The sequence below is a fragment of the Taudactylus pleione genome, unplaced genomic scaffold (genome assembly GCF_031769625.1).
Source record: "Taudactylus pleione unplaced genomic scaffold, aTauple2 ptg000041l, whole genome shotgun sequence".
NCBI lineage: Eukaryota > Metazoa > Chordata > Amphibia > Anura > Myobatrachidae > Taudactylus > Taudactylus pleione.
The window spans coordinates 17,591,076-17,614,652 of record NW_028284443.1 but is presented as its reverse complement, the minus strand read 5'-3'; the positions used below and the strand labels follow the sequence as shown (position 1 = coordinate 17,614,652).

General features: G+C 39.4%; 1 protein-coding gene and 1 pseudogene across 4 annotated transcripts in view; both read right to left on the bottom strand.

Moving 5' to 3' along the window:
* Positions 1–23,577, bottom strand: part of ANKRD26 (ankyrin repeat domain 26) — a 130,111-nt gene that overhangs the window by 12,670 nt on the left and 93,864 nt on the right. For all 4 annotated transcript variants that reach the window (XM_088457675.1, XM_088457677.1, XM_088457678.1 and 1 more), the window contains 8 exons: positions 21,752–21,904; positions 21,497–21,672; positions 18,548–18,641; positions 18,196–18,273; positions 13,814–13,948; positions 12,455–12,567; positions 9,570–9,708; positions 5,254–5,544 (listed from right to left, as the gene is read on the bottom strand). In XM_088457675.1, the coding sequence (XP_088313801.1) occupies positions 5,254–5,544; positions 9,570–9,708; positions 12,455–12,567; positions 13,814–13,948; positions 18,196–18,273; positions 18,548–18,641; positions 21,497–21,672; positions 21,752–21,904 (1,179 nt within the window). The remainder of the gene's footprint in view (positions 1–5,253; positions 5,545–9,569; positions 9,709–12,454; positions 12,568–13,813; positions 13,949–18,195; positions 18,274–18,547; positions 18,642–21,496; positions 21,673–21,751; positions 21,905–23,577) is intronic.
* LOC148538004 (U2 spliceosomal RNA) lies at positions 6,774–6,872 on the bottom strand (annotated as a pseudogene).

Genomic DNA, 23,577 nt, shown 5'->3' with positions numbered 1-23,577 from the left:
CCCCCACAATTTTGTCCAGGCCTTCTCTTTGGAGCACCTTGTAGCCTTTGAGTTTATTCTTGTTTTTCCCCCCTTATACCATTCCTGCATTTGCTTTTCCACAGCTGTCTTCCAATATAACAAAGTTCCATGTGCCAACTGTGCCCCAGAGCGCCTCTCAGGGCACAAGTCTAAATAAGCTTAAGCTCCCATGACACTTAATGTGTTGGATCTGAACATTAAATGGACTAAATTACCCAAATAAGAGAACTATGGTGCTTCAATTTCTTAAAAGGCAAAATGTGGATATAGTTCTATTTAAAACATGTCCATCCCTCCCTATTAAATTCTTCTGAAACTTTTTATTCAACCTCCCCAAAACACAATAAGGCACAGCTGTTTTAATCTGCACTTCTTTGTCCCTGAATGTTCTAAATGGTCATGTGGATCCCCAGGGACCTTTCAATATTGTTGTTGCAAAACTGTCCTCACCATACCTGAAAGTCACTTCCACTTTGGCATCTAACATGGGAAAGGATAATTTACTCAACAATTTTTTTACCTGCAATGATAAGCTCCCCAAGTGCGGATGCACAGCTTAGACAAGTGTAGAGACAGCTGGACAAGTGTAGAGACAGCTGGACAAGTGTAAAGAACCCCAGACGGTCCATTTATGTAAGGTTAATTGCTCTCTGAGGTCAATTGAATTAAATTATTGTCAATGAAAGCACACAAAATGCTTCAGCGTTTACAACTGTTATATTTCAAGGGGCACAATGCAGACACCATTTTGGCTGCCAAATTACACACTACTATATCTCTTAAAAGACTCTATGGTTGAAATTCAACTATTTTTAACACCACAATAATTAATGTGCGCCCCATCGGAGCAATTCATTTGTTTTGGGTGGCCATTAATCATTACACTTGTCGCACCCAAATAGACATGATTTTGCTGTGTAATGTGGCTGTACCCGTCTAAAGTTCTGGTTAGGGTGCCCAAATTAGAGACTTTTCACACATTTCTACATGCCACGTAAGAAGGCTGTGAGCAGAAATGTGTGAAGCCGCTGCATTCGTTGCCGAATGGAGCAACAATTGAATTGCTCCGGCGAGTGCCCACTAATTAGCACACTGTATAAAACAACTGAATTCCCCTCTACAGGTCACTTAGCGTGTAAATCAGAGTGTATTGTGAAATCTTTTCAGGAACACTATATGAAAACTATACGAACTCCCTTCATGGTCCAACAGTTTTTCTACTTCAGAGACATTCGATTACTTTTTGTATTCCTGTTCATTAACCTAAATTTTCCTCCACCCAATTCCAAGGCAATCTCTTCTGAAGAGATAATTCGGACCATTAAAACCTCCTCTGCTTCAGGGCCCGATAGTCTTCACTACCAGGATGGACATGGCTGTGATTCCTAAACTAGGTAAACACCTAGCCATTTCCTACTCGGTCCACTCTGACCAATTGCAATGCATCCCTGGCCATCAAGATTGACGATATCAGATGGTCTGTAGTTCTAACACTTCTGGCCTTCCCTCACTGGTAATGTTGCTAGACATGTAAAAAGCATTCAACAACACAGTCTCTTGGGCCTTGATGTGGAGGATGCTTCCTCATAGCTTGAATGTCGATTTTCACAGGTGTAGAAGCATTTTATTACAACCTCACTACTTCAGTTTCCGCTAATGGCATCTCCTGCATTCTCTATTTGCAACGGTACAAGGCATGGTTGCGCTTTGTCAGCTTTGATATATTTTCCCTAATGGTCTCCAAAAACAGAACTAATTCTATATTTCGGCTATGTGGACAACATTCTGAGAATAAAAAATATTATAGGTGTATATAACAAATTAGTTGATCACGCTTCCAAACTTATTGAAATTCATTGCTTCCTTCGGTAAGCACTCCAATTTTAAAAATCACTTCAGATAAGATCTCTCGATTCCACTGGGCAATGTAATCTCATGCCATAAAGACAATATAAAAATTTCCCTGCCTCATTGACCTTATGTTGGAGAGACTGTGGTTGGATAAAAACCCTGTCCCATTTGACCTGTACTACAATAGCCCCCACCGGAAAGCGGTACACCACCTAATTGTTCTGATAACTGGTGTCCAAATGGCAGATTTCTTTAATGTACTCAAAATGCATTTGGCATATCCTAAATGCAACAAAATGGCAAGTCCCAATTCTGGCAAAGAGTAAACCCACCCTCTATGTCTTTGACCTATTTAGTTTATCAGATGGACAACATTTGATATTGAGAATAAGGCTGATGAGTTTTCGGCTATATGGACACCTTGTTTACTTAATCTAGGAGCATCTCCCTCCATGGCCTTTGGTATATAAGTGCCTAGGTGGTTCTCTCTCCGGGCTGGTGGGCACGTGTGATGGACCCTCTGACTTTCCCATCCTGAAACATGTACTCTTATTTGGGAAGATAACTAATTTGTATGGTTCCCTTTTTGAAAGTCATTATGCATAGTGTAGGAATTGTTGGCGCTTAAAGCTTTGTTAATTCATTGGATGTTGCATTTCCCTTCATCCCCACCTTTTATAATGAAACTCAAATTATATTATATTTTGCTTGACAGCTACTAAATTGGATTCCGGGATTTAAAGATTCACCCATAGCATGTTGTTAAGGTCTGTGTCATCACTTGCATATAGTTTCAGAGAAATGTTTAGGATTCTACCCTAAATAAACAGGCCATCCAGGTAACGAATGATGGTCAACCCCTGGACCTCTAAAAAGTGACCATTATCTTTGAGCACAAAATCAACACTGTATCCAGGCTGAAAGACAGAGAGGGTTATGTAAGAGGTTCCGAATTCACAGAGCAGTCTGTTTTTTTGCAAGATTGCAGCTAAACGTAAAGAAGCAATCAGTTATAAGGCTGGTTCAGACTTTTAATAATTTGCTTCTTTAAATTAAGCTGCAATCTCACAGAATAACAGATGGCTCTGTGAAATCTGAATCTATTACATAACCCCCAGAGTCTGAAAGTGATAATGAAGAGACTGGGACTGAATGTGAGAATCTGTTTGTTCCATGACATTTATGAGCAACATCAATGACTTTTTCTGACGGCTTGGAGGCTGGTTGCTTAGCTGATAAAACCGGTTTCTCTCTTGGTTGCTTTCCACGCAAAGTGGTGGTTTGCCTTCTAGAATAAGGGACCGCTAGATTTTTCTAAGAAGTGAAAGGACTAAAATATAGGACCTCTAGGCTTGGAAACAGGCAAAAAAAACCTCTTCCCCCATGTAGAGTGACTAATAATTTTATCCAGCTCAAGACTGCATTTGAGGGGCGTAGTTCACACCATTGAGATTAACTGCACAACGCAGCAATAAAGTAGTCTAAAGATTTATCCCAGCTGGTTCTTTCTGCCAGATTGCCCAAAAGCATGCACAACTGCCGTCTCTCAGCGTCACACACTGCGGCAAGGGTTCTGCCCCCAACAGTTGCCTGGCATTTTGAGCATACAAAAGTAACAAAAAAAAAAAAAAAAAAAAAAAGAGTGGTCCCTACAGACTTGGCTGTTGAATTACCCCTTTATCTGACATGACAGAAAATATGCAAAGTAGAAATGATTGATCCCACACAAATATCTCTATCAAAATGGTAAGGGGTGATCAATATATGTAATATTGATGTCACAATCTCTGGACGTTCATTAGACAGTGGTTGGTGGTGCGCCGCATATGTAGAAAATCCTACACGTAACAAATGAAAGGGTGACCAAAGGGGTCAGCCAAAAAAAAGACATCTTTCGCAGCGCAATTGAACTAATGTACGATTATAAAATATAACTTTTATTGATGTACATTCTAAAAAATATTTTCAGTGCTGTCCCAAAAAGAAAAAGACTAGAAGACACATATTTTACAGTTGTAGTGTCTCTATATCTGCATATATAGAAATATGAAGTAAATAAAAGTTTAAAATATCACATGGGGAGAGATGTACTAAGCTCTGGAAAATGATAAATTGGAAAGTGATAAACTACCAGCCACACAGCTCCTAGCTGTCATCTTACAGGCAGCATCTGAAAAATGACAGTTATGAGCTGATTGGTTGGTAGTTTATCACTCTCCAGGGCTTAGTACATCTGCCCAGGAGTATCAAACTCCTGACGTGTTTTAAGGTGAGTTTATTTGGTTGGTTGTGTTGCTCAATATTTTTAATAAATACATATACCTTAAATTGTATTTTATGCAACACCCACCTGGAGCATACACCATTTACATATATTATTCACATTTTACTAAAATGTTATGGCTTAAGATACAGATTTTTAATTCCACTTTATTCACCACATTTTCTTAAATGGAAAAGCGTGTACTGTATAGTCACATCCGCTCATTAGCATACATGTGTATCATTCCCAGATTTGGACTATCACACACACACATATATATGTATATATACACACACACACACACACATATATATATATATACATGAATGAATTTCATGTACACAAACGTTTGCACCACAAAATTATTGAAAATATTGTATAAAATTACCTGCAGGCTGTGTATATCAGGTGTATATAAAAAATAGATGTATTCTGTGTTTAGATATGTGTCCCATCCCCAAGATCTCATTATGGTATACAAATATTCCAAACAACATAATATTCCGATATCCAAAACACCCCTTGTCCCAAGCATTTTGGATATGGGAGACTCAAGCTTACACACACATAAATCATTAAAGTTAAATAAAAACGTTATCTGTATTGCTTGATTAAGTAATATGTTCTAAATATGTTCAAAATAATTGTCTTTAGTAAATTCTTGCAGTCTCCAAAGGGGTGTTGATGGGTTAACCACAAAACTGAAAATGAAAATGTGGTTTTGAGAAGAGCTTCATGGACACTATGACTATGGTGGCGTCTGCCAGTCTGGAACAAGACAAATATCAGCCTCGGTCCTTATTTATTTTATTGAAGAACTAAATCATATCTGCTAAATGTCAATTCGACCAAGTGAAATGTCACAAAGATCACTTGATCATCACCTGATTTCGCTTATGTGTCCCCCTAGACCACCCCTTGAACATATTGTTACTCCCTTTACTGTACATCATCCAATGAAATATCTGTATTGTAATGTATCTGTGAACACGCCTTTGTAAATTTTTATCTAGCTATCAATACACACAAATATATATACGCACACATTAATATATACATATATATATTATACACACATACATACAGTATATGATTAAAATTGCCTATGTGATATATACCTGGAAGAACATGTTGACTTCCTCTAGCTTTTGTTGTACTTCTTGCCTTCCCCTCTCATCAATCTCCCTTTTATACTTCTCCATGTAACTTTGATCAATCTTGCTTAAATCAGTACGTCTTCTGAGCTCAGCTACTTCCTCCTCCAACAACCTTTTGCTTCTCTCTAACCGTTCATGACTCTTCTGTAAGATCTTCATTGAAGACAATTGTTCATGCATGTCACGAGTTGTTGATTCCAGTTGCATATATTTTCGGGATTCTTTTTCTAAATGCGAGGAAAGTTCTTCAACCTGTGTTATTTATTAATCATGTAAGATTAGTCAGGTAACAATAAAATAGAACAAAAAGGCACGTACAAACTGCGCAAAATAAGCGTTTTACATCAGGTGTAGTCAGCGGTTATGATAGAATGAATGGATCTGTATGGTAAACAGGAATTCTATGCTCTGTAACAAGCATTACAAACCAAAAATACAGTAGTACATAAAGCATTTGAGGCGCACACCGCACTTGGACTTATGTATGGAGGTCATTGTCCACCATACAGACCAATGATCTTGTAGACAAAGCTAACTGCATCCGAGGTTATAAATTAGTGCTTAATGAAGGTGTACTTCGCTTAATAGTGTCCAGGAGAGAAATTTTGTAGCCTATAGCCACCGAATGTTTATTTTTTTCCCCTCAACTATACAAGAAAATGTCCAGGTAGACCAATGGTTGGCACATTGTTCTACATTCAGCTGTCATACAAATCTGTATGTATCAATAGTGCTAACTAAATATTCAGCACAGACTGTTTTGTTTTAGCAGAAATATTCAGCACGATTACTTATGATTAAAAGGTTTCAAGTTTCTTGTTGAAACTTCCAACAACCCCCTTATTTAGGTCTTGCCCTACTACATGTTGCAAATAAGATCATCCCTTCCTTGCAGTCCAACTTTTTTCCAAATCCAAGCAAGCCCTTAACAGATTTATTCTCTAAGGCAAAGCTAGCAAACCCAGGAAAATGGTTTTCTTCAGGTTATGGAGTCAAGTCAATCAGCAGACGTGATACCGGCGATGCGGGGGTGCACCCATATTGCCATATATACGTTACCACTGGCATCAAGTGGAAACAGATTTTTGTGCGGATCTCCATCGGAATGATAGAAAATCCGATGCAGGTGCCATGTGGAATCACATTCCAGAACACTGATTGAATCGACCCCTATTACAATCAGTTGCAGAGCAAACTTGTACATTGAGACTTGTTCAAACTATTGATCCCAACCTTATGTACTCTTAAAATAGGATTTTGGTACTTACCAATAAAATCCCTTTCTCCAATTCCACAGGGGACACTGGGGTTCAAGACGCTGGAGTATAGACGGGTGGATGAGAAGAGCTGGCACTTTAAATCTTTAAGTGTGAGTGACTCCTCCCTCTCTATCCCCCAGAAGCCCCAGTTAGAGAATGGAGCCCGAGGAGACGGAAACAGAATCAGAAGACATAAACGGAGGAGAAGGAATCAAACCACAAGGACGGCAAAAGCCAATAAAAAATATGGCCCTCAATCAGAAAGTAAACTGATAAGAACAGATACTACACTTGATCATAGCCAAAAGGCCAAGAAGTGATTTAGAAAACACACAGAAAAACCTAGTGCATACAATGAACGTAAAATAGAACACAATGGCATAGTCCATACAATGAATGTAAAACAGAACATATAGAGCAGAGCTGGGAGGGCGTTCAGTGTCCCCTGTGGAATCGGAGAAAGGGATTTTACTGGTAGGTACCAAAATCCTATTTTCTCCTTCATCCACCAGGGGACACTGGAGACGTCCCAAAGTCATTTTCACCCGTGTGGGAGAGCCCTGAATAACCTGCCAAATTTCCTGCGACCAAAAGCAGATTCTGAGGCCACAAAGGAATAAAAATACAAGAGAAAACCACAAAAGTATGGACCATGTGACTTCATGGCAAAAGTGAGTTGCTGAGGCGCCACAACAGGCAGCCCAGGAAACACCCACCGCATGAGTGGAATGCGCAGTAAAAGAAAACAACGGCGGAGGCCAGGAACCTGACAACATACTGTACGCTTGTCGGATGGCCAAAATGATCCCTCTGCCCCTCCTTCTATAGCAGGCCAACCGTGTTAGCAGCAGAATAAAAGGACAACAAGGAATTGACTTCAACAATGCTGCTGTGCGAGTCAAAAATCTGAAGAACCCACACCTCACGCAAGGAGAGGGAGGGCAGAGAGCCATCTGACCTCAACAAACAAATTCTGTTGGGTGATATGGAAGGCTGAAATCACCGTAGGCAGGAAGACGGCAAGGCTCGGAGTTCCTCACAGATATCCTGAAAATGAGATAAGGAGGCTGACAAGAGAAAGGACTCCCAACTGCGAACCCGCCCCAACGAAACCAAGACCAATAGGAGGACCAACTTCCGAGAGAGGAGGTTCAGTTCCACCTTCTAGAAGGCTACTGCTCACTATAGTTTACAGTCACACTGACAGGCAACTCCCTATAGGAGAATTAATGTGTTATATCATCCATCTTATGACTAGAGAAGCTGGATGTTGGTATGAATGTCCTGTGTGAGCCATAAGACATCCCTCGCCTGCTGCAGACCGCCCCCAGCCCCGCTGATGGCAGGAGGAGAAAGTGGTCAGCGTGTTATGAGACCAAATCCCCTGCACCACTGTATAGGGATTCTTACTCTGAGAACGGCAGCACTGTTTTAGCCAACAGGCAGCAGCCCGTTCATGGTCTGTGCTGTACTGGGGGATCCGCGCGGTAGCTCCGCCTCCTTCATGTGTGGAATGCGCCAAATTCCCTTGTCCCCCCCCACTGGCGCCAAGTCAGCATCCCCCGAAAGTGGTCTCCCCCTTGATACCGCCGCGCTGAAGTAGGCGCCTCTCACTGCCTCCTGCTGTTAGCTAAGCGCTGTCGGATTGAGCAGTGCTGCTATGAGCCGTCCCACTTCAGACACAAACACTGCCTCATAAGCCTGACATTAAGTGCAGGAAGAATCCTCTGCACTGGACACTGGAGGCTTCTGTTTACAAAGCCTTCCAAACTCAGTTTGCAGCAGGACTGTAAGGAGAGTTGGAGGGGGGAGGAGGAGGGAAGAGGCATACTTACCCTGCTGCCAGCATCAAGTAAAGGTGGTGACATGGACACAGCCTCTGTATTAGGCTGCGGCATGTCCCTTCCCTGAGTTGGTGTCAGGAACCGGACACTCACTCTATGATAGTGGTGGCGGGTCCTTGAGGCTTCCATGTAGCAGGCTGAAAGCTGCAGCTACAGTATCTGTCAGCCTGTCCTCAAGGATACTAAAAATAAAGTTAAAATACTAAAGTGTGGGCTGGAGCTCAGCCCGAAGTGACCGGCTCTCTCGGGCACAATTCTAAAACTGGGGCTTCTGGGGGATAGAGGTGGAGGAGTCACTCACACTTAAAAGATTTAAAGTGCCAGCTCCTCTCATCCACCAGTGGGAGAAAACCCCAGTGAAGGAGAAATCTTAATAACCCATTCAAATGTCCATAATTTTTTAATGTCACTACTTTTTACGCCTTAGGGGCGGATTCAGTTAGCAATTTGCTCCTCCATATGGTGTGAGCAGTATTTGTGTACTGAAGTTAACATGCAGAAGTGTTGCTACTTGAATAAACCTCTTAATTTTCATTAGATTACAAAGCAAGTTCTTCACTCAAAGTGTATTAGTAGGTGAAGTAAGTGTGCAATAAACAGCAAGACCATAGTCCAGACCCTGGTAACACCTCTGGTATATTCCACAACCAACTGAATTAATTTAGAATGAACTGTAAACAACTACAAGACTGCCCACTAGTTTATAAGCATATAGGTAACATTTTCTTTCATAATTATTGAGCAGTCAACTGCTCAATAATTATAAGGCTCTTATTTAATAGTTGTTTTCATGGGGATGCTGTCAGAATGTTGTACAAATAATGTACTTGTCAGCAGCATAATGCCGGCACCACTATGTCGCAGTTCTAATGCCAACAAATGTTAACAGTAAATTTACCTTTATACTGTCAACAGCAATAAAATGCTTTATTTAGCATTTTAACGAGTTTGACATAGTGGTGCCGGTATTATGCATGGTCTGCAGTGTGCTTGTCGACATTCTGTACACAACCCACTTTCACTAATTCCTGATTTGGTTGATAATTTGGATTTATTTTGTTTTACATATATGAAATGTTGGGCATATCTGAGACACTAGAGTAAATGCAGCCTGTTTCTCATTAAGAAAATATAATAATTAAATATGGATAACTATTTTAGAGATAGATAAGACCTTTTCTTTAAGTTTGAGAACTTCACTGTCCATTTCTTGGTGACTGCTCTTTGAACCTTCCTTAAAATTGTTCTGTTCTCGATCACCAGCTTCAAATTCTTTCAGTTTCTTTTTAGTGGTTTTCAAAAGTTTCTTCAGTCTGCTCCGAACAACAAATATTCAAGGTGCACATAAAGTAGATAAATACAAAAAATGGGAAACAAGTTAAAAATAAATAATACACAAAAAATAGTAAGAAAGTTGTAAGAGAGAATACCTAATATTCATTACTCATTTAATTTTAGTAGGTTAGTTCTGTGAAACAAATGTAAAATGTTTGCACTGCAAAGAAAGTTTTAATAAATTGCACACTAAAAGAGGCCTACACACTTAGCGATGCGCTCACGATCAGACATTGTGTCAGATTTCCCCTTGAACTCTCCCCAGCAGCTCCCCGGCAGTCGTGGGCACGATTTGGTGTTAAAAACTGTCCAATGTGACAAACGATCTATCATGCCTCCTAACTATTCCAGTGCATCGTGACTGAGATTGTCCAGATCTGCCCTACAGCAGGGTAGATTTGAAGATACAGCAAAAAAGAAAGAGCGCTAACCATTAACAGTATCACAGTTTATTAATGCCAACAATTCACTATACTATATATACCAATAAGAATTGCTGGTCACATAGACCTAATCACAATATTGCAAATATAAATACATAGATAGATAATTGAAAAATAAAAAATAGGAAACACAATATATAAAATCACTATTATATACGCTGCACATAAATGACCCAATTGAAATAATAACCACTAATATAGTAGTGGTACTGTGCAGCATATGTACATTGGAATACACATCAAATAGAACACAGCCTCAGGCGCCTGGAGACCTATAAAAAATAAAACTAAAAACTTCCTTCTATTAAAGAGTTGATGGATGGTGTTCCACAGCCAACAATTAAAAATTCCTTGGCATAATGTCATAAAAAATATTGATAAGGGATAATTATTCCTTGGTTCTCTCTTGCTCTCAAAGATTAAGTTACAAGGTAAGATATTAATGAACCGGATCAGCAGCATACGATTTACAATGTTGCAAAACTAGTAACAGTCAATAGGCCAGCCAGCTGAGTGCAGTATAAACTTAGATTGAAACAATGTGCCGCATTTAATGAATAACATTAATTCAGCAGATAGTCTGAAAAAAGTTCCATATTCTTTTAATCAATCAGAGTAATTCAACATAACCGGCAGGCAAAGCAACTCCCAGGGTAATTATTTGTATTTACCCTCCGTATAGGGCTCAATTCCACTATTAGCGTGGAAGAGACTTTTGGGCTAAGGCTTGTTAGATAAATGCAGCTTAGTGCTACCGCATGGGGAAACTCCAGAGGTACAGTTCTTACTCTGGGTCACAGTCTGGAGTGGAGCGTAAGCCTCGGCTGCTGTGCCACGGTGTACACCAAGTGCCGGAGCACCTTGATCGGCTGCCTCTCTGGCCAGATAATAGTGGCTGTAGTCCGGTCTTTAAAGAAGTTAAATAAGGTCCCGTCCTAGGTTGTAATGTTGAAGACGGTGGAGCTTGACGCGTTTCTCAGCCACGGCAAAAAGGGGCTGTTTCCTCCACTCCAGACTGTGACCCAGAGTAAGAACTGTACCTCTGGAGTTTCCCCATGCGGTAGCGGTAAGCTGCATTTATCTAACAAGCCTTAGCCCAAAAGTCTCTTCCACGCTAATAGTGGAATTGAGCCCTATACGGAGGGTAAATACAAATAATTACCCTGGGAGTTGCTTTGCCTGCCGGTTATGTCTGATTGATTAAAAGAATATGGAACTTTTTTCAGACTATCTGCTGAATTAATGTTATTCATTAAATGCGGCACATTGTTTCAATCTAAGTTTATACTGCACTCAGCTGGCTGGCCTATTGACTGTTGCTAGTTTTGCAACATTGTAAATCGTATGCTGCTGATCCGGTTCATTAATATCTTACCTTGTAACTTAATCTTTGAGAGCAAGAGAGAACCAAGGAATAATTATCCCTTATCAATATTTTTTATGACATTATGCCAAGGAATTTTTAATTGTTGGCTGTGGAACACCATCCATCAACTCTTTAATAGAAGGAAGTTTTTAGTTTTATTTTTTATAGGTCTCCAGGCGCCTGAGGCTGTGTTCTATTTGATGTGTATTCCAATGTACATATGCTGCACAGTACCACTACTATATTAGTGGTTATTATTTCAATTGGGTCATTTATGTGCAGCGTATATAATAGTGATTTTATATATTGTGTTTCCTATTTTTTATTTTTCAATTATCTATCTATGTATTTATATTTGCAATATTGTGATTAGGTCTATGTGACCAGCAATTCTTATTGGTATATATAGTATAGTGAATTGTTGGCATTAATAAACTGTGATACTGTTAATGGTTAGCGCTCTTTCTTTTTTGCTGTATCTGTTATAACCACACTTGATAAGTCCAAGCTCCTTATCCGTTAGTAGCTGCTACCAATACAGTAATCGCATGTTATGATTCAAGTGGGATTTTATTTATATTAATAATTTGTGTTTAACCGTTTATTTTGTTAGTCACATTAGCGCCTTTGTGAGGATTTTTCCTCAGTGTGTGTTTTAGATTTGAAGATGCAATGTATGACCTGCGTGGACGCGCATCGGCATCGTGATCGAGAGTGGATATTTTACACAATTTGTCGTCACGATGCATTTGAATCGGGCAAATTGTGTAAAATATCCCAAAGTGTGTAGGCACCTTTAGCATAAAAAAGAAACCTCTATCTACTGTGCTAACTAGCTTCTTTATCATCATATGATAGAACATTTCTTGTTTATTGAATTTCCTTCAAAATAATTGTATTATTTCAGGCTCATACCCCATGACTTCGCGCTGCAGTTCATTGTTCCTTTTCATTTCCTGATCAAATCGCTCCTCTATTGATTTCTTTAGATCTACCAATTTCTTCACTTTCTTTTTCTCAGTTCCAACCTTAAACAGTAACCAAACGGGAGTGTGAATGACTAAATGAACATTAAAGAGAGTTTTAAAAAATAATGCGCATGTAAATCTTCACATGGACTTTAGTAATATAAATGAAACTAAAAAAATAAAAATCAGGAACCCATTAAAAGAAATTGCCATAACAACCAGAAATGTGCCATTATTTTCTCCATATTGCTAGAAACACGACAGGTGCAATATGATTGGCTGCTATTGGTCACAAATTCTTCACAAGGAGCAGTTTTCAGTTTTGTTTAGAGGTAGCCAATGCAGATTAATTACAGCTTATAAAGTTATTGTAGAGTGGTGACACCGGAAGGTCTTCTAATGGCACCCCACACTGAAGACCTAAAGACTCCAAAATGGCAGCAAAGAGGTTACTGCACCCTGAGGTGTATGGCCAGCTTTACTCTGTTGTGTGACAGTGTTCGGACACTAAAGGGAAAAAGTTAGCACATGATATACTTTCTAGAAGTGTTTCTAGCTCTACTCATCTAAAGGAGGAGTTCATTTATAGGTTATGGCTGCCATGGAGTTTAAAAGAAAAGTAAGATTCTTAGGGCCTGATTCAGAGATGTACAAAAACCCGATGGTTTGCAAACATCTCAGATGATATTTTGGGGTCTGCGCAAATACAGAACGGGTCCTGAGATCTCGCTCGCAGATCTCCCAAGCCGCAGCATAATTGACATGCTGCAGTGTTTGGGGAGGTGGCGGAGTGGGGGCATGGCTGGCCAGCGTTCCCAGAAAAGGTGACATGTTGCCCCAGTTTTCCAGGAGGGACGAGGCCATGGCCTGCATTTGTGGACACAGCTTTCCTGGCCTCGCAAGCTGCCAGGAACTGACCAGGCTAAATAAGTCTCAGCTTACACAGCCTGATCAAAAGGAGCAACCATCGTTGCACTCGGATCGCAGATGCAGCAAGGAGATGTCTATTTCCTTACAGACACCACCTGCTGCATTTGCATTTGAGTTGGTCAGTATTGCACAACCGCTTCCTATGCAATGCCGTCTCATCTCTGAATCAGGCCCTTGATCTTAAGTCCAGTTACACAACTAAAGCACAACTCACTGAGTACATTTTCCAGACCACACATGTTCCTTGAACAAGCCCAAGACCAATGTGGCCAACACTGCACAATATCCAGACTGGCCTGCATTTAGTTGAGATCCCTTTAAGCACCAACACACTCCACAAAGACAGATTATACAAAAGATAATATGATGTAATTACCTGATCAGCTAAACCAGCATTTGATCTTTCAAGCTCTGCCATGCGGATACCCAGTCGTGATCTTGACTTCAGCTCTTCCTCCCACAGATTATGAGACTCATGTGCACTTTGACTCAAAGCTGTTTGTTTATGCACCTGAATCACAGAACACAAACCTGAGTCTTCTTCAAGGTACAGGGCAACATTTACTTATTCTGTAGGTTAGATTTAAGGAGTTTTTGAGAAAGCTACTAATATTTTTAATCAAATATCTAAATTGCATAGATGTTACTGTTGTAATTATTAAATAGAACAAGCTTTTCACTTATTGATTATTGGAATGTATAGTAAAATACTGAATACTGAAATTAAAATGAAATCATAATACAGAAGTATAATAGACTCAAGTAACCGCAGATGCCTAGCAAAAGTTAAGTTCTCAAACTCACCATACAAGACTTGCAGGATATAATTCAGTCTCTAAATTGAATTAAAATAAATTTAATGGTCTCAAAGAGAAAAAACAAACAAAAAAAAACAAAAAACAAACAAACTGTTTTTTGTTGGTATTATGGACCTTTTATCAAGACCCACAAATGAGAGACAGAATTCCTCAAATAGATCAACAAGGAATGTCATAAGATCAATAACTTACTTGGACTTAAACGCATTTATTCACTCCTCACAGGTGTACATAAAATAACCAATCAGCAGGCTGCATCAGGGCACTAACTACAAACACTGAATAACGGCAATACTATGCCATCATTTGTTAAAGACTGTCATGTGACAAAGCTGTAGAGTTACTTGTACATTGCGCTAAAAAATTGGATATTTGCCGTTACGTTACATCTTTTTATTACTTTGTGGGACACTACAACTATAGCAAACAGAGTTTTCATGCATTATTGGCACTTTAAGAAATTTGACACAAGTGTGAAACTTCTCTCCCTCTAGTCTACTGTGAATCAGTTATGTAAAATCAAGCCACACAGCACACCTTGCGACACCAGCAAAAACAGAAATAAGAAAAAGAAGCAAGAGTCTGAACGTAAAGGGTGGGCATTCAGTGACTCTCAATGGAGTCAGAGAAAAGATAATAGGAGATACTGGAACCATGGGAGCATCAAGGCACTTCCCCCTCTGGGAGAGTGCTCTCTGACGGTGCCTTGAGCAACAACTTACATCCACAACTAGAGTCTTTGGATGCAAACACATTGAATCTGTAAAACTCAATGTATGGATAGAGGACAGGTGGCTCCTCACAACTGTTAAATCGAGGCACCATCCGGTGACACCCAGGTGGTGTTAAATGATCTGGTAGAATGTGCTCTCACATTTCCACTACTAAGTTTCTCTGCTCCAATGTAAGCTCCTCCAATTATTGAAGTAATTTCCATAGTAATGCTTAAATGTAGGATAACCTTCCTTGTAAGCAGCATAGAGGCATAGATGTAGGCTAACCTTCCTTGTAAGCAGCATAGATGTAGGCTAACCTTCCTTGTAAGCAGCATAGAGGCATAGATGTAGGCTAACCTTCCTTGTAAGCAGCATAGATGTAGTCTAACCTTCCTTGTAAGCAGCATAGAGGCATAGATGTAGGCCAGTGTTGGCTAACCTTGACACTCCAGCTGTTATGGAACTACGTAACCCAGCATGCACTGCTACAGTTTTGCTATTAGGGCATGCTAAAACTGTGGCAGGGCATGCTGGGATATATAGTTCCACAACAGCTGGAGTGTCAAGGTTAGCCAACACTGATGTAGGCTAACCTTCCTTGTAAGCAGCATAGAGGCATAGATGTAGGCTAACCTTCCTTGCAAGCAGCATAGAGGCATAGATGTAGGCTAACCTCCCTTGTAAGCAGCATAGAGGCATAGATGTAGGCTAACCTTCCTTGTAAGCAGCATAGAGGCATAGATGTAGGCTAACCTTCCTTGTAAGCAGCATAGATGCATAGATGTAGGCTAACCTCCCTTGTAAGCAGCATAGAGGCATAGATGTAGGCTAACCTTCCTTGTAAGCAGCATAGAGGCATAGATGTAGTCTAACCTTCCTTGTAAGCAGCATAGAGGCATAGATGTAGGCTAACCTTCCTTGTAAGCAGCATAGATGTAGGCTAACCTTCCTTGTAAGCAGCATAGAGGCATAGATGTAGGCTAACCTTCCTTGTAAGCAGCATAGAGGCATAGATGTAGGCCAACCGTCCTTGTAAGCAGCATAGATGTAGGCTAATCTTCCTTGTAAGCAGCATAGAGGCATAGATGTAGGCTAACCTTCCTTGTAAGCAGCATAGAGGCATAGATGTAGGCTAACCTTCCTTGTAAGCAGCATAGATGTAGTCTAACCTTCCTTGTAAGCAGCATAGAGGCATAGATGTAGGCTAATCTTCCTTGTAAGCAGCATAGAGGCATAGATGTAGGCCAACCGTCCTTGTAAGCAGCATAGATGTAGGCTAATCTTCCTTGTAAGCAGCATAGAGGCATAGATGTAGGCTAACCTTCCTTGTAAGCAGCATAGAGGCATAGATGTAGGCTAACCTTCCTTGTAAGCAGCATAGAGGCATAGATGTAGGCCAACCGTCCTTGTAAGCAGCATAGATGTAGGCTAATCTTCCTTGTAAGCAGCATAGAGGCATAGATGTAGGCTAACCTTCCTTGTAAGCAGCATAGAGGCATAGATGTAGGCTAACCTTCCTTGTAAGCAGCATAGATGTAGTCTAACCTTCCTTGTAAGCAGCATAGAGGCATAGATGTAGGCTAACCTTCCTTGTAAGCAGCATAGAGGCATAGATGTAGGCTAACCTTCCTTGTAAGCAGCATAGAGCCATAGATGTAGGCCAACCGTCCTTGTAAGCAGCATAGATGTAGGCTAATCTTCCTTGTAAGCAGCATAGAGGCATAGATGTAGGCTAACCTTCCTTGTAAGCAGCAGGTTGGCCAGGCCTGCACTAGACTATTAAGTTGAAAAATTGTTTGTTCAATTGTTTGCAAATCATTTGCAAAAGTGTCTAAAACGACCAGCGATGCGCGTGCCCGCAGGTCGTTTAGACATCTATCATCTTTCAAACATGCTGGTCAACCTGACGATATAGTCAGGTTCAGCATGTTTCAAGATGATTGATGACCCTACACTGAACGTCTGCTCGTTCAGTGCAGGATCATCACACGACTGACAAACGCCTGAACGATTACAATGTCGTAATCGTGCAGTCATTTTCAGATCTTGTAGTGGACCAACAGCAATATATGAATATATGAACCATAAGATCGCTTTGCATGTCCTATCTGTGGCTAAGACACACAGCATTTGGAATCAGAATAAGTATTTGACAGATGCTCTGGGGACATCCACATTTTGAGGGAACTTCCATTTTTCAGTATCCTCACTAGGGAGAAGATACACGTCTGAAGTCTCACTAGGTAAATATTGTCCTTTGAGGACAGGAAAGAAAAGAAAATACTGTTTCTTTTTTTAATGGAACAATAATAATTTTTGAGTAACAGGTCCTCACTCTCCCTCTTTACTGCCCGCACCAGGTCCTCCACACCATGCTTTCTACAAGTGTCCTCATCCAAAATATGTGGAATCTTCAAGGTCTGAGTCATCAGCCACTTTAGTTTTCTTCCTGAGAGGAAAACTCAAAGTCTACTCCCTCCCAAGACTCAACCACTGCTGGACTCTGGTGATTGCAGTGTCTAGCTGAGGAGATCAATTCTAAAATCCTTTTACAGGATGAGTAAACCCTCACTAATTCCTGAACTGACTTAATGAGGCTTTGAATCCAAACCAGCTCCTCAGAGGAAGTGTGAAGGGTGTCCCTGGGAACACTTGCCACTCTGAATAGGTTCTTTACCTAAAGTTGTGAGGGAGCAGATGGAAGGAATAACATCTCCGCTCACTCACTTGGGAAGTAGTGAGCTGATTAAGCTCTGTAAAAGACTGGGTCAAAGTTGACAACTGCTGCAGCGACTGATGACTTGTTGAGAATAAATAAAATGAAAACTAATTGATTATCAAATTTCTTATATTGCCGTAGGCAGCACTGAGCCAAAACACCATGCTCATGGACATGGGGAAAATGTATTCCCAGAAGGCTAGGGCATATAGAGGAGGAGGAGTTTCACAATTATGTCAGGTTTCTTAAAATGTCAAAACTCCTGCCTGAGCCTTCTATAGCCCAGAGTCCCCCCATAGGGCGATGGCGAAAAGGACTATATTAAATGTCCTTGGCAGAGGTTCCCAAAGTCCACTTTTTAAGGATATCCATCCTTGAGCACAGGTGACTTAATTAGTACCTCCGTTTGATTTAACTATCGGGAATTAAGCATGGATATCCTTAAATCCTGGACTGTAATGATAGAGTTTGGGAACCTCTGCTCTATGGAACAGTTCTTACATACCTGATTGTTTATCTTCTCTTCCAAGCCAATTTTTGATGACTGCAAATTAGTTACTAAATCTTCCAACCGATTTCGAATCTATAAAACATGTAAGCAGGAAGACAAATATCTAAAAAGGTCTATTTTGACTCAACTACTAGCTTGTAATTAGCATTACGATAATTACCCACATTAACTTTGCTGCATAACACTTGTTTTTAGCCTGACTTTATAACTTGTAGTTAACTCTTACCTTAGAGTCCATATACTAAAGAAGCAGCTAATGTTCTGGTGTGTGTCTAGATTTGCAGTGCAACAGAAATCGGCAATCTGTCACCAATAGTAATGAATATCTGAGAAATAAGGGACTTACAGAAACTGCCTCATGTAACTCTTTCTGAAGTATATCAATTTGTCCCATTTGTTGTTTTGCAGTTGCCTCAATTTTGGCATTTTCAATTTCAAGTCTGGAAAAAAATATATATATTTCTATGATAAAATATAAGACACTACAAAATAAAAATTTGTATGACATTGATAAGGAGCCGTTACTAAAAGATATTTGTACCACAGGGTGGATAGGAAAATATTCTCTTACTACACACACTTCATATTTTCATGGAATCAAAATGTAATTTGGGAATTATGATCAATGATTAACAGAAAATACACTAAAATGTTAGCAATAAACAGAAACTTTAAAGTTTTTCTATATATTACAACTACTATAGGGTAAATGTCAAATATTAAAACGGTCTCTGCCCCTAAAACTCATTCCTCCCCTCATGATAGCGGAATACAAGGGAAATCCAGCATGGGATACTCTTCAACGGGACCCTCAGGTTCTATTAAGATCCAGCCACTCAGACAAGGGAGAAGATCCTGACCTAGTCAACGGAGTACACTCAGATCCCTGCCTTTATCCAATTACATTATTCCCAAAGGACTATTTGAATGATAACTTCTAAATTGTATCACATTGACCCTTGGAAGTCAGTTCGTTCAGGACTTAAGACTTCTGTTGGTGTCAACCACGCGTGACATTGTATTGATGGTAATCTTTGTATTTTTTTTTGCGAATAGATCTCTAGGACTTTGGAACTCCAAGTTAGCTGATTGGACTTAAATTATTTTACTTTAATAACACTAATGCATAAGCATTCATCTCATCTTTGTTTCAATAATTAGTAGAGGAACCATTAGCTGCAGTTACAATTGTGGATCTACTTTGGTAGAGGTCTAACAACTCTGAACATCTGGATCCTGCAATTTTCACCCATTTCACTTTGCAAAATGACTCATAGTCCATCAGGTTATAATATGAGGACCATTGGTAAAAATCAATTTTCAAGCCAATCCACATATTCTCAATAGAATTGAGGTGTGATATATATTTTGTCAGTGGCATGCTGGGAAAGCAGTCTGCAGCAGTTTTTGTTTCCCAGTTTTTCCCCCCAAATTACATCTTACTCCTGTTCTAATAAGACCATAGATTTTCTTTCCAATGATATAAGTCAGAGGTTCCCAAACTCCGCCATTACAGTCCAGGTTTTAAGGATATCCATGCTTGAGCACAGGTGACTTACTTAGTAACTCAGTCAATTTAATTTAACAATCTGGACTCAAGCGTGAATATCCTTATACCAGGGTTTCCCAAATTCCGCCATTACAGTCCATGTTTTAAGTGTATTTCATATTCTTCTGGCAAATTGTAAGGAGTTTCTATGCAATTTTTGTTTATGCCACTCTTGCCTACCATAAAGCGCAGATTTGTATACTGCTCAAAGTATTTTACCATGGCCAATATATGCCATGTCTATCATGTAACATAGGTCATATTTTTCACATTACTTCATGTACTGAACAGTACTCACGGTTATAAGGCTTTCAAATATTCTTATATGTTTGCCCTGATTTTTCTTTTCATTAAGAATTTTTCAGATTTGCTTTAAATGACCTTTTATCTTCATGATGCTCTTCTTCAAAATGCATTAACCAATTGTGGGATCCTCACAGACAACTATATTTATTTATATTTTTAAATTAAATTAAGGAAATCATTCAATTGTACACAGATGGACTGCATTCAATTTAGTGTGTGGTCTCGGAGGACAACTATACTTTATGTAACCAGTTGTCTTTTTAATATGTAGTTAAGATAAATCTTTACCATTATTGAATTCACTAGTATTTTTGAGTTGATCATTTGTAAGGATTGCTGCAAAAATCCTTTTTGATATCATGATGCAAAGAAGGGGGGATACTGGTTAGCCAGTATACGTGTAAGATGCAAGCTGAAGAAAATGCACATGGTTAAATTAATTATAAGGACATTTTAGGTGATTCCACTTACTTTCCGTACAAAAACAAGCATTTGAAAATAGAATATTTGAAATGTTTATAACCAAATATAGTTTTCTTATGTCTTAATAAGTGCATCAATTTTTTTATGCTGGCTACAAAATGCATTGCTGGATTGTAGATGGCTGATAAAGGAATGGATTAAATTGGTAAATACTACTGTGGAACATGGAATATTTATCTATAGTGGTAGAAAGTTTATGCCAATTTTTTAAAAAGAATTACCATTATAGATGGAGTCGTGCTATATACTTGTTTTGGGGTATGTAGTGTAGAATGCCTATTAAAATCTGCGAGCACCCATCACATTGTTTTTATGTGCCTTAGTTTTTATATTTATCTTCTTTAATATATGAATTGTTTTTTGAATCAAAGCTGCAGTGGCAGATACTTAAAATGGTATTTACTTCATATATGCACTTTATTTTTGGCTTTAATAGGGATGATATGCTATGTGATTATTAGAACTTTTTTCCTTCTAATGTTCATAGAATTACGTCCTTGTACGTCAACAAAAGGTATTGAAAATGCTTAAAAGAGCTGGCATATATGCTTACAAATACTGTGTTTGCAGCCATCAAGTAAATTTTGATTAGCAAAATGAGCCTAATCATCATCATAGTCAGGCAACAAGGGTGTGTGTGTGTGTGTGTGTGTGTGTGTGTGTGTGTGGGGAGGGGGGGGGGGGGGGTCAGGGGTAGCAGTCAGTAACTGCTAATAAGCAGTGTGTGCAGCCATCTTAAAAGTGCACCAATAGGCCACAAAGCAAGAAATGATATGTGACTAAGCCCAAGAGCTAAATGGATGAATCCTGTCCAAAATGGCTCCTTATTTGAGGTCCAACTAAATGATAGGCGTATTCACTTCCAGGTCAAGTGGAAGGGTTGACCTAGGTGTGGCCATGATGAATGATAAAATGATGTAATAAACCTATATATCTTGATAAAATATTTGAACCTACTTTTGCACATGATCCTCCAGCTGTTTAGCTGCTTTCACAGCACCAGCTCTTTCAGATGAAACTTCCTGCATCTTCTGAAATGCAGCGTTTACTTCTCTCTCTTTATCATCCAATGCATTCTTTATCTGATGGTTACGTCTTTCTGATTGAATAAATTGGTCTTCAAGATCTTGTAGCTGCAACAGAAAATACAAATAAACAGAAACCTAACATTGTCCAAAAGCCCTCCATTAAGTGTAAGTCCACGTTCTTTACCTTCGCTCTGAGTTTCTCTAGTTCTTTCAGAAGGTGTTGTTTTTCCTCTTCAAGGGCATTTCGATAACGTGTTATAACTTCAAGAGATGCCTCAGACATTGATAACTTCTTCAGAGCATCGGCAAGTTCCTGCTGAAGTTGTCTTATAGTACTCTAAGATAAAATCATCCATTTGTAGTTTATACTCTAAGTAGTACATGCATTTCTAATGCATAAAACATTGGGAAATTAAGCATAAATACCACGTGTTAGTTTATATGTCAACAGACAACTTTCAAGGTAAATCTAAAAAGTAATTTCAGTTTCAGAACACTTTAATCTATTTTCATAGTGTGTATATAATACAGTTTAGCAATACATGTTTGTAGCTGCTCAGTAATATCACTCAGGTGCATGTAAGGGAGGGGTTATTCTATACAAGAAACAACAAAAAGTATCCCCCCAGCACTCAGAATGAAATCAGCAATACAATTTGAAAATCTACATCGTGGTAAATAATTCAGAGATCTTAGCCATATTTTTTAAAAATATGGCTAAGCCTTCAGGCCACATCACGGCTTCTCCGATTACTGGAGATCCCTAATACTTGGTCAAAGTCTGGGGTGCAGAACCCCAAAGAGCCGGCGATAGCCAGCCACCCCAGGGAAGCTCACCAGTGAAAGACTAAAGTGTTAGCAAGTGTTAATAAGAATGAAGCAAAAATTAACAGTTTGTGTTTGGAATTTACCATAGACACAACGCATGAAGGAACTCACAGATTTAGTGACACGGTGCTATATATAAGTACATTGGGAGTAACCAAGAAATTCATTACTTCTATGGGGCCGATATATTTTTAATATGAGTGTTCTACTTTTTTACTGTATATGTTTTGTTATACTTTACTTTTCTCCCTATCTACTTGCACTCTTACTGAGCAGGTGTTAATTTATAAGACCGGTCTGGTTACACCCTTTTGTTCTCTGGTTATCTTCCAATAAATACTTTTATCCTGATTGTTCTAATAATGTGTGTTTATTTGGCAATTGTCATAAGGATTTTTTTTTAAATATAATATACTAATAAAAGTTAATTATTAAATACTCAAGTTGAGAACCCCTATATAGAGTACTTTGCCCTCTCTGGGTGCTTTTCTTTATAAGTTACTACTTTGCTCTTGGGTGCACCACCACCCAACTAGGAGGTTTTGCTTGTACTACTGTATTAAGCATACAATATCATCCTAAAGGTGTTATACATACAGTCAGGTGCATAAATATTGGGACATTGACAGAGTTTTCATATTTTGGCCTCTATTCACCACCACAATGGCTTTGAAATGAAACAAACAAGATGTGCTTTAACTGCAGACTTTCAGATTTAATTTGAGGGCAATTACATCCAAATCAGGTGAACGGTGTAGGAATTACAACGGTTTCTATATGTGCCTCCCACTTTTTAAGGGGCCAAAAGTAATGGGACATATTAAACACTCCTAAATCTAACTTTCACTTTTTAATACTTTGTTGCAAATCCTTTGCAGGCAATTACAGCCTGAAGTCTGGAACGCATAGGACATCACCATGACGCTGGGTTTCATCACTGGTGATGCTCTGCCAGGCCTCTACTGCACATATCTTCAGTTCCTGCTTGTTCTTGGGGCATTTTCCCTTCAGTTTTGTCTTCATCAAGTGAAATGCATGCTCAATCGGATTCAGGTCAGGGGACTGACTTGACCATTGCATAACATTCCACTTTAGCCTTAAAAACCTCTTTGGTTGCTTTTGCAGTATGCTTCGGGTCATTGTCCATCTGCACTGTGAAGCGCCGTCCAATGAGTTCTCAAG